This window comes from Malus sylvestris, chromosome 2 (genome assembly GCF_916048215.2).
Source record: "Malus sylvestris chromosome 2, drMalSylv7.2, whole genome shotgun sequence".
NCBI classification, from domain to species: Eukaryota; Viridiplantae; Streptophyta; class Magnoliopsida; order Rosales; family Rosaceae; genus Malus; species Malus sylvestris.
In genome coordinates, this window is record NC_062261.1 from 12,503,709 (window position 1) to 12,515,684 (window position 11,976).

Here is an 11,976-nt window from a genome sequence, read left to right on the forward strand (position 1 = left end):
CCCCTTCCTTACCAAACTACCCATATGGGTTCGAATACTTCTGCAAATCCTTGACAGCCTTGTCGCCCCACGATTACCAAGTAATCGACTTCATTGTCGGGTTTGCAGAAGTTGAGGACCGCCTCTGCCACCTCCCTCTACTCCCGCAGCCCAGCACCATCTTCAAGCCCAGCAAAACGCAGCAGCAATCCCGCGCCCACCACCGTTGCTGAGTCTCTTGTGAATACAACTTAGGTTTTTTTTTTTTCTGGGAAAAATTGAATGGTTTTGCTTTGTTTGGTTGCTCGGAAAATGTGGGAGAAAGGAAATGAATTTTTTTGATATTCTGAAGGTTCCATTTTCTTAGAAAAGTGAGGTAAACTGGAAGATGGATTTTTGAAATTTTGTTAATGGTGTGTTCTCAAGATTGGTGGGTGCTTTGTTTTTTATGCATGCTTGTAAGTTAGAAATAGAGAGGAGCAGCGAAGGAAGAGAAGAGAGGCACCTGGTGGGAATGGGAATGGCTGGTTTGGGTGGGATCTGGGTTTGGGTTAGGGGAAGACGGCAACCTCGTTGGCCCCAACCTTGACAGCTCTCCCTTTCTCATTGACAGCTTCGGAGACGACAACGATGGCGGATCGGCGGTGGGCAATGGAGTGGGAGAGGGAAATGGGTTGGAGCTTGCAGGTAAATTTGAGAAATGAAGGTGGATGAAAAAATCCAGGTGGGTTTGGGGGGTTCTGGGCACGGCGAGAGAGATAAGTGGGGAGGAAGAAGACTATGGTGGAGAGGAGAGGGGAGAGAAAGGGTGGTGGATGAAGGTTGGGGGGACGGGTGGGAAGGGGTTTTGGGGATGCAGAGAAGAGAGAGGCGAGAGAGAAAGGGGAGAGAGAGGAGAGAGAGAGAGAGATTTAATATAATTTTTTTTAATTTTGGGTAAATTACATAGTAGCCCCTCAGGTTTGAGGTCTATTACAACCCCATACAACATCTTTAAAACATTTCATTTTCATACCTCAAGTACTATTTTATTTCAAAATAATACATCCGTTACATTTTCCATCCATTGATCCGTTAAGTGATGATGTGGCTGCCACATTTGTGCCACATGGCTGCCAAATGTGTGCCACGTGGCAAAAAAAATAATTTTTTAATTTAAAAAAAAAAAACTTGAATCTTCTAAATTAAAAAAAACAAAACCAAAAACCAAATTCAAAAGCTGAACCCGTAACCCACCCACACAACCTGCAATGCACTTCTCCAGCACATACTTTTCGTTCCGAGTTTGCGCCTCTTTGATCGAATAATCCGCCAAATGCTTTCGCAATTGCATAATTTCTTGATCGTGCTTATGAACCCTAACAACCAGATCCTTCTTCAACATTCTGCTATTAGGGTTGTTCGACTCGGTCAATGGCATCAAACTATTTCCGTAATCCCCCTCCATGCTCGACCTGCCTGGTGAAAGCGACGTCATCGTAGACGGCGATGACAATCTCGATATCCCATTGCTTGCGTTATCAGCCGTCGTCGGAGTACCAAAAACCTGAACCACCTTCATTGATTTCGCTGCTGCCCAATTGGGTCTCTCTTGTTTCCGATTCCCCACGACTCTGCTGTGACGAACCGTGATTCGCAATCCTCTCGATTCGATTGTCGACGCCAGCAGCAGCTACCTGATGAGCTTGGTCCTGAGATTCGCGAGCGGAAGGTGGCAACTGGGCGGCCATGGATTCGTGGAGCTTATACCTGTGCAGCTCGAGAATCTTGTATTCGAGCTGAGCCCGCAACCGAATGTTGTATTCCACCTGCTGCTTGATTGTGGCATCCGCAGCTTCCATGGCGTACATAACTTGAAGCAAGATGATGTCTTGATTGTCTGCGGTGGCAGTGGCGGTAGAAGAAGCAATTGGGTCGGCGATGGGGGGTGTGTAGAGGAGAGTGGGGGGTGTGTAGAGAAGGAAAGATGGTGGGTGCGGAAGGAGGAAGGGTCGTGGGTTAGGGGGGTGCACAGGGAGGGTCGCGGGTAGGGAGGGGGTGTTATGGGTTTTTGGTTTTGGGGTGGGGGACGCGAGTGGGGTGGGGTGGGGGGTTATCATTTCTAGGTTTTCAGGGAAGAAGATGAAGATGGCGGATATGGGTTTTGGGGTTGCGAGGAGAAGAGAGGATTTTGGGAGTTGCAGAAGAGGGGGGGAAGGAAGGGATCTGGGTTTCGGGATTTTCTAGTTTTTTATTTATATTTATTTATTTATTTATTATAATTTTAATATTTAGAAGATTTAGGTTTTTTTTTAAAAAAAATAAAAAAATATTTTTTTTGCCACGTGGCAGCCACATCAGCATAAATGTGATAGCCACGTCAGCATTTAACAGATTAATGGATGGAAAATCTAACGGAGGTGTTATTTTGAAATAAAATGGTACTGGATGTATGAAAGTGAAATGTTTTAAAGTTGTTGTATGAAGTTGTAATAGACCTCAAACCTGAGGGGCTACTATGTAATTTACCCTTTAATTTTTTAATTTTTAATTATTAAAAATTATATTTAATTATATTTTAATCCAGTTGGATTAGTGAGTGACCCCGTATCTAGTCACGTCAGCACTTAACAAAGAAACTAACAGAAAAACTGACGAAGGTATGACATTGGCACAAATTCGTAAGATGAGGTATGACATTGTCATTTTAAAAAGATGAAGTATGAAAGTGTCGTGAAACCAATAGTTGAGGTAGTTTTTTGTACTTTACCCTTTATTTTTTGGTTAAACAAAAGGGTTAATAGTTCAACAAAAGATAGAATTTACAAAATAATGTCACATAGGTTGAGAAACCCCACCAGCAATATATTAGAAATTACTTATGGTTATATGTGCTTACATTTTTTGTTGGTTCATTTCTTATTATGTCATTTCTATCTTCCATTCTGAACCACTTGGAAGCTTAAAGTATACTCTGCTTGATAGATCATTACTGTATTCCCTCACATTTTTTTTTGGAATCATCTGCACAACAGAAACATGGAAAACAACAACAACAAAAAAAGCATTATCTGATTTCTTTAGAATGGTTTATTAAGAAAGTATATACCCGACTATCCTACCGACTGCTTAAATTAATCCGGCGACCATTTAGTATGAGAAGACACCAAACAGCCAAGTCCGTACTATTAGTCCTATCCGATTCTTTATACGGTGTGTCAAACACGACCTTAGTCTCCAAATCTTATTGGGATTCTACTTTAAATTTACATGATTACATTTCTAATTAATAGTTGCATTCACGACACAAATAAACTTTTTGTTTAAAAGATGATTTATACATCACAATCATAGGAAGTTGCACCTTGAATAAAAACCCAAGATTGTAAGGTCAAAAATATTTAAAGCACAAAAGTTAACATAGCAAAATACAGAGTAATTCCAGGTATCCATAGACCTTTCTAACTACAGCAAAAAGTGGTCTATTTCGACTGCAAAATGTGGTTGGTAACTGAGGTCTTTCATCCCACTTAAAAGAAATTAAGAACTTTGCCTAATCAACTTCTGAAAATGTGAACTTTCAGCACAATGTCATTTGTCTCGACGAGTTCAAATGTGCACACATCTCCTGTTCTCAAACTATTTTCCTCCGCAAATGCAAGCCATCCACCAGAAATGATCATTTGTCTCCTCTCATTAGTGTAACCAATCAAATTCACAGGCCAGAATGCTCTCCGACCTGAAGGGTCGTGGTTTGCGCCTTTCGTAGGGGGAATCTCATGGCAACCTTCACTGGTACATGCTGCAAAATATGAATGATAAATAGTGAACATAATTCAAGCTTAGTGCGTACACGACATATACACATACGTGCACAAGTAATTAGGTTGGAGTATTTATGTTCGAAGCAATGTTATGTCAATGATCCTACTACCACTGTCTTGGATGTTGGCCCCAAAGTGGCTCTAAAGAAAGGATTTTTTGGGATGAAATTGTTGGCAGCTTCAAGAACCCTTGAAGCCTTCAAACATGAAGGCGTTTGAGTAACCTGATCAGAAATCTTTAACTTTGTGTACTCTCCTACAGTAAAACATACAAAATATAATCTGAGTACCAAAATTTTCTGCATTTTTCACTTTTGTGGACTTGACAATTTCAAGTAAATTAAGGATCAAGAATGCAACACACCATTTTCATAACCTGATTTGACTTTACATATGGACCTTCTCTTTATTTCAACTTGATCAATTGCTCCTCCTCCATGGCCTGGATTCCCCAAAAATTACAAAGAAATACTAGAATGATGCAAGCATAATGGAGAAGTATATACTAGCAAATGAACAGATTTTACCTGCTGACGAGGAGCACATTTTAGCTTCTGTGGCGCGGAAAAAGACAACTTCAAATGTAAGTTCATTGTGGTTAACCAATTCAAAAACACATAAATCACCAACTTTCAAGTTGTTTTCCCTTGCAAACACTGACCAACCATTCTGAAATCGAGGTGTTGCATCATATTTGAAAGTAACTGGCCAGGTGCTTCCATCTAAAATCTGAAGGATTACGTTACTTGAACGCTGCTTGTTAAGATGTGTCCTCACAAACTCATATGGCAAACCCTAAAATGAAGCAGAGACCAGGAAAGAAAATAAGAACGTTTTTTATGAGACTATAGTGATTCCGCTCTTTGAGAGGGAAACGGATGTGCTTAATCTTTTTCACGCAGAATGTGCTGTACATAAAACATACCAGATAACTACTATGGATATAAGCTGGTTGAATGGCAACCGGAAATGAAGGGTATTCAGATTTGAAAGCATTGGCTCTCTGAAGAGCCAGAGCTATTTCGCTTTTGGTCAATGAATGTTCCCTCCCAAGAACATCAAGTGTTCGTTTTCGGAATATTTGACTGCTAGACAAGCCTCCAACTTCTTTCATTGTGGAAAAATCACCTTCTCCTGTCAGATATTACAAGAAACATGAAGTGGCATCTTAATTCTTTTGGTAGGAAAGCAGAATGAGGTAAAAGATAAAAATAAAAACTAAATATACATTCCTTACTTTTCACTTCTGATTTAGAGCAATATGAGTCTTTGCTTCTGAATGACTTCTTGATTTCATAAGGTTGAGTCTTTGTTGCTGGGAAGTTGGTGTTGCATTCCGCTGCTTTACTACTCGAACATGTTCTCATTTTCTTGTGTAGACATGGTAATGGAAATTTCTCCCTTGTTTTTCTAGGGCAGGGTGAAAAGTCGTCCAAGATTTTGACCGAGTCATCATCTTCATAATCTGTTTCTTCCTCCTCAGGTATTGTTGGATCGTCTTGTACTTCATCAGAATCTCTACTAATATCACAATTAGAATCATCATCATGTTTATCAGTTTCTTCCAACTTGGGCATTACCAGTGATTTATCCCTTGATTTTCTCGGGCACAGATCATCCAAGATATCGAAAGATTTATCATCATGGTCTTCATAACCAGTTTCCAAATTCAAGCCTCCACTGCATTCCTTTCCAGCATAAGGATCACGAGAGCCAGACGTGCCAATTTCCCAATTTACTTGATCCATAGCTCTAGCTCCTTTGGCATGGCCGCCTTCCCAACAATAAAAATGAAAATAATAAATCATGTGTAAGTTATGGATTCGTAACTGAGAACAAATCGAATATAACAACTTATTACATGTAAACCTGGAGACAAGGAGCAGTTTGCAGCTTCTGTACCCCGGTAAAAGACAACTTCAAATGCAAGTTCAATGCCCTTAATCAAGATAAACACACACACATCTCCAGTTTTCAAATTATTGTCCCTTACAAATTCCAACCAACCACGCTTGAATCGTACTTTCTGTTGTTTATATAATTTGAGTTTAACACACCAAGTTCCTCCGTCAGGAAGACGAAGGATGGCATTACCATGAGGCTGATGCATAAGATGTCTCTTGGCAAACCCCGCCGGCAAAACCTTAAACAGAAAAAAAGTATTTGTTTATTTGAAAAGCGAAAATATTAGATTATTACTTGTGCAAGGGTATTTACCAAATTGCCGAATATGTAGGAGGGCTGCATGGCAACTTTGAAGTGAGGCTTTTCAGATTTGAAAGCAATTGCTCTCTGAAGAGCTATAGCTTTATCTTTTTCAGTCAATGGATGCATCCTTGAATAGCTCTTTCCTTTTTTCTTCGGAGGCAAAGGACATGGTAAAGATGAATATCTCTCCCCTTTTCTTCTTCGGCTTGTGGGAAAATCATCCAAGATTTCAACCGACTCGTCATCTTCGTAATCGGTTTTTTCCTTGTCCGGCAATTTTATGGGATAGTCAACTTCTGTGCAACTTCTATCGAATATGAAGACGTGGAATCTTGAATTCCCTTCATACCCGAAAACAAGCCAAAAAGCGTAGTCAAGAGAGTAAAACTTGGAGAACTCCGGCCAACCCTTCTCAAACCAAACCTCACCATTACATCTTCTCAGTTCTATTTCCCATTCTGAACCACATGGAAGTCTAAGATATACTGGACTTGATAACTCTTCTCCATATTTCATCACAAATTTCATCGGAACTTTCTGCTCATGTCAAAATCTAAGTTAAAAGAACAATTTCTAATCTTTTTGTGGGCAACAAATGAATATCTCCATAACCAAGTAAACATTTTTACGAGTGCATAATGAGAGAGAGAGAGAGAGAGAGAGAAGCTTACAAGTTTGGTGTCTCTCGTTGTGTCATCAAGAATAACTTTGAAAAAATGGGGTATCGTAGATGAAAATGTTGGCCGTAAAGAAGCCATGGTTGAACTGATTCAAAAGCTTTGGGTTTGGAGATGGTTGAAGTTTGATATCATATGTGATAGATAAATTCGGAAAGAGATCTCTCCTTTCCTCCTAATCTATCGTCAAATCAAAGAATTCGTACAATTAAAAATTAATTCAACGATAAATTGATTTTAAAAATTATAATAATTTTAACAATTAGTTTAAAATTTAACGATACAAATTCCTTAATTTGATATATTAGAAGAAAATGATCATCCGGATCCCTTACCGATAAATTCTCTTGTAAATTACCGACAAGACAGGTTAATCTCGAGAAGTGAGAAGCGTGGAAAGAGATTATCCTCAGGAAACAGAATCTAGTGATTTTTAGTCAGCTGAATAGTCACTGCTTCTTAGTCTCAGTACTTACTACAACTAGCTACATCCCAACGGACTGCTATGATTGGTTTTCATGAATTCTTTATTAATCTTCTTTTTCTTAAAAAGTTTATATTCTTTGTCATACTCATATCTAATGAAGGAAAAATCGAGCTTAAATGTTACATTTTAACTTAAATTAAAAGTTATATTTGGGGTTTGATATAAAATTTGAGTCTATGATGAATGAAGCACACGCACGCTATTTTTTTGAGTTTTTAAAATTTAATTGTTTAGTTTTCATTTTTTTTGTTATTAGGTTTCATTTTATTAAAATAAAAATAATTGTCGAACAAGTTTTTAATTTTTATTTTTTTTAAATTAAAAGCTAAAACGAAATACTATCAAACGACCTTAGTCTTTCAATAGTTGAGTTGATGTTAGTTAACTATAATTGTCCGTGAATTAAGAGGAAATTTTCTAATTCAAAAAATAAATGCAATGCAGTTAAATTTGTATTACAAAAATATAGGTACAACCTTGTTTGTACCATACTTGACCAATCCCGAAACTACTGAACACCGGTCAATGTTATACCGTCAAGGACCCAGAAGAGTTTCCCTCCAACCAGGAGGCCAATCACAGCACGACACGTGTTGATATCAGAAGCCAATCATAGCGCAACACGTGTCAACATCAGAAGCCAATCACAACACAACACGTGTCAATGTTAGAATGAAACTAGAACCTATCTTCTATAAATAGAGATCATTCTCTCACAATATTTCCTAATGTCATTTGTACTAAATCATTCACTTGTACTCATTAAAGGAAATCTTGAACCTATGTACTTGTGTAAACCCTTCACAATTAATGAGAACTCCTCTACTCCGTGGACGTAGCCAATCTGGGTGAACCACATACATCTTGTGTTTGCTTCCCTGTCTCTATCCATTTACATACTTATCCACACTAGTGACCAGAGCAATCTAGCGAAGGTCACAAACTTAACATTTTCTGTTGTACCAAAGTCCTCACTGATTTGGTGCATCAACATTTAGCACCGTTTGTGGGAAACGACACTTATTCCCACTCTCTTCAGCTTTGTCAAGCTAGTTTCCACAATTTGTACACTCTCTTTTGACCAGACATCCCTCTCTAACATGGGGAGTGAATAAAGCCAAAACACACAGAATGATACCCCTCTTGCACCTAGTGCGAAGCAACGAAAAAATGAAGGAAAAAGGGTTGCTCTTCAAGCTAAAGTCGATGAGCTAGAAGCTCAAAACAACAAAATAGCAATGAAGAATGAGGTCTTCCAGAAGCAGTATGAGAAGCTCTTTGAGACGCTCCACGAAACTATACGTATTCAAACACGCGAGCTTGTTGCCCCTGTGGACATCAACCATCATCTGGGTGCCCCCCAACACGGAGGGTCATCTTTCTTCGACATGGGTATCCCTAATGAGGAGCGAGCTAATCATCAAAACATTGATCAACATGAGACTTTTCTCAACCCAGCTGCTTCGACCCGAAGCAGGAGAAGTGGAGGAAGACACCTCATTGCAGAAGGGTTGGAAGGATCGAAAACTGTTTATCGTGACTGCCGAGACTTCCTAAAGCAACGTCGAGAGAATCCCCTCCACATATGCTCGAAGATCAATGACCCAAGGGTTTCTGAAAAACTCGGTCCCCTCCCACGACCTAGGCCAGCTGCCAATCTAGGGAAGGAACGACATGTCCTAGAGGAACATGAAGGTACATGGGATTCTAAGGTATTCCGACAGACTCACCCTAGAAGTCAGTATAGCGAGTCTAAGGAAAAATCACATGCCCTTACTCAAACTTTCCTACTTCAAAGAAGCGATGGAGACTTACGAAAGAAAATCCCAGTGGTACATGACTCCACTCAAGACCCCATTGTCCTACAGCTCCTTGAGGAAGTAAACAAGTTAAAGGCTGAACGTCAGGCCAAGATACCTGACTGGAACCAACCCAAGCATGGCCCTCTCACAAGGAGGATCCTTGACACCTCCCTTCAAGCGAAGACAAAACAAAAGCTTGGTTTACAACTCTATACTGGAAGGGAGGACACAATTGAACACCTTAACCTCTTTGAGTCCACCATGGCCTATCGGATGCACACCGACGAAAAGCGATGTCTTCTCTTCCCCTCTACCCTCTATGGCGGAGCTCTAAACTGGTATTGCCATCTTCCACCTGAGACAATAGACTCATTTGAGGAACTAAGGAAACTGTTTATCTTTCAACACATCTTCTAGACCGATCGCTTGCATTCTGCAGATGACTTGCACACTATTCGCCAAAAACCGGACGAGTTACTACGAGAGTATGCTGGTCGTTTCAGCCATGAGTATTCTCGTTGCGCTAAGGCAGATGACAAGACCGCCTTCAAGGCCTATGTGATTGTTTCTTGAAGTACATGATTAATGCCAACACTTAGAAGATTTACTCTGAGGTGATGGCACATGCTTACAACCATGCCTCCGCCGAGGCAATGACATATCAAGGGAAACCCCCCACAACCACCCCTTATCAGCAAGTAGGGAATGGAAGCCAGATCCAACCAAATGAGAAGACCTCGACCTTCCAAACGGCAGCGGTGCCTTCCCCTGCCTTACTTAATACTTTGCCAAGTTAACAGACATATCAATCTCAGGGCAAAAGGAAAGAATTTCATCCTCACTAGTCTCATTTTAGTAAAAAGAGTAAGGGACACTACCGTGATAACCAAGGGTATCGCCATGATAATCCCGACCCCAGGCAGTCAACACAGTGGGTCAAGCACGTGTCAGGACAGCTTCTACCCTGAGGTATGAGGCATACACACATTTGAACGCCACATGCGTGGCTATTTACCCCAGCATAGCACACTTGATACCGAAGCCAAAGCCGAGGCACCCGGATTACAAGCTCATGAAGAACACGGGCACATTTTGCTGCTACCACGAGCATAATGGCCATGATGGCGAGAAGTCTATCACCCTTCGTGATCATATTGAAGCTTTGGCACGTGAGAGAAAAATTGATCAATTCCTCATTCACCCTCCAAGGGGTAACCGTAACCAACGCCAGGTAAATGTTATATATTCCATAAGCAGTGGCACACTCATATCTAAATCTTCCAACAGGGCCATGAAAAATAGTGAACGAGCTTTAAGGTCTGGCCACCAAGTGTTTCACGTGGAAGACATCAGGGGAGGTAAGTATCAAAAGCCTAACTGGGATCCAATATGTGCCTAACTGGGATCCAATATGTTTCTACCCTGAGGAAGAAAGAGGTATCATCTACCCTCATAATGACCCACTGATCGTGGAAGCTCACATAGCCAACTTTGAAGTACGACGAATCCTGGTAGACACAGGGGCTTCGGTCAATATCATGTTTGCTGAAGCTTTCAGGGCACTTAATGTAGCTGAACACTTGCTCGACCGCTCAATTTCCCCTTTGATAAGCTTCTTCGGTGATATCGTGCAACCTTTGAGGAGCATACACTTACCTTTCACCATTGGTACAGGCCCTTACATAGCTATCATTACATCACCAACCTATCTGAAACTTTCACCATTCTGAAGAGGTATCGAATGAGGTTGAACCCCAACAAATGTGCCTTGGCAAACCGCGCCGGCAAAACCTTAAACAGAAAAAGAAGTATATGTTTATTTGAAAAGCGAAAATATTAGATTATTACTTGTGCAAGGGTATTTACCAAATTGCCGAATATGTAGGAGGGCTGCATGGCAACTTTGAAGTGAGGCTTTTCAGATTTGAAAGCAATTGCTCTCTGAAGAGCTATAGCTTTATCTTTTTCAGTCAATGGATGCATCCTTGAATAGCTCTTTCTTTTTTTCTTCGGAGGCAAAGGACATGGTAAAGATGAATATCTCTCCCCTTTTCTTCTTCGGCTTGTGGGAAAATCATCCAAGATTTCAACCGACTCGTCATCTTCGTAATCGGTTTTTTCCTTGTCCGGCAATTTTATGGGATAGTCAACTTCTGTGCAACTTCTATCGAATATGAAGACGTGGAATCTTGAATTCCCTTCATACCCGAAAACAAGCCAAAAAGCGTAGTCAAGAGAGTAAAACTTGGAGAACTCCGGCCAACCCTTCTCAAACCAAACCTCACCATTACATCTTCTCAGTTCTATTTCCCATTCTGAACCACATGGAAGTCTAAGATATACTGGACTTGATAACTCTTCTCCATATTTCATCACAAATTTCATCGGAACTTTCTGCTCATGTCAAAATCTAAGTTAAAAGAACAATTTCTAATCTTTTTGTGGGCAACAAATGAATATCTCCATAACCAAGTAAACATTTTTACGAGTGCATAATGAGAGAGAGAGAGAGAGAGAGAGAGAAAAGCTTACAAGTTTGGTGTCTCTCGATGTGTCATCAAGAATAACTTTGAAAAAATGGGGTATTGTAGATGAAAATGTTGGCCGTAAAGAAGCCATGGTTGAACTGATTCAAAAGCTTTGGGTTTGGAGATGGTTGAAGCTTGATATCAAATGTGGCAGATAAATTCGGAAAGAGATCTCCGCGGATCTTTCTTTCTAATCCACCAAAAATCAAAGAATTTGTGTTGTTAAAAATTAATCTAACACAAACCAACTTTAAAAGTTATAATAACTTTAGCAATTGGTTTAAAATTTAATGACATAATTCTCTAATTTGATAGATTAGAAGAAAATAATCATCCGGATCCTTTCCAATAAATTCTCTTGTAAATTACCGACAAGACAGGTTAATCTCGAGAAGTGAGAAGCGTGGAAAGAGATTATCCTCAGGAAACAGAATCTAATGATTTTAATCAGCTGAATAGTCACTGCTCTTTAGTCAGTACTTACTACAACTA

General features: G+C 40.1%; 1 protein-coding gene across 9 annotated transcripts; it reads right to left on the reverse strand.

Annotated features, from left to right (window-relative positions):
- Positions 1–3,341: 3,341 nt before the first annotated feature.
- Positions 3,342–11,612, reverse strand: LOC126586359 (uncharacterized). 9 transcript variants are annotated; one of them, XM_050251220.1, is made up of 9 exons: positions 11,489–11,612; positions 6,000–6,527; positions 5,652–5,925; positions 5,020–5,556; positions 4,708–4,916; positions 4,310–4,577; positions 4,147–4,224; positions 3,893–4,038; positions 3,342–3,760 (listed from the first exon to the last, which is right to left on the reverse strand). In XM_050251220.1, exons 1-9 carry the CDS (start codon positions 11,573–11,575, stop codon positions 3,674–3,676), a joined length of 2,214 nt encoding a protein of 737 aa, XP_050107177.1. In that variant the 5' UTR covers positions 11,576–11,612; the 3' UTR covers positions 3,342–3,673. The 9 variants fall into 9 exon arrangements, with proteins under 9 accessions (XP_050107177.1, XP_050107157.1, XP_050107147.1 ...); XM_050251226.1 differs by having other exon boundaries at positions 3,550–3,760; positions 3,896–4,038; XM_050251213.1 differs by having other exon boundaries at positions 3,550–3,760; positions 3,890–4,038.
- Positions 11,613–11,976: the final 364 nt, after the last annotated feature.

What these genes read in the sequence shown, in the direction of transcription:
- LOC126586359 (XM_050251200.1), bottom strand. Translation starts at nt 11,575, where the DNA reads ATGGCTTCTTTACGGCCAACATTTTCATCTACAATACCCCATTTTTTC. An exon ending in CATCGAGAGACACCAAACTT is followed by an intron (nt 6,528 to 11,488) that starts GTAAGCTTTTCT and finishes TGACATGAGCAG; the next exon opens with AAAGTTCCGATGAAATTTGT. An exon ending in AATGTGCTCCTCGTCAGCAG is followed by an intron (nt 4,225 to 4,309) that starts GTAAAATCTGTT and finishes TGGGGAATCCAG; the next exon opens with GCCATGGAGGAGGAGCAATT.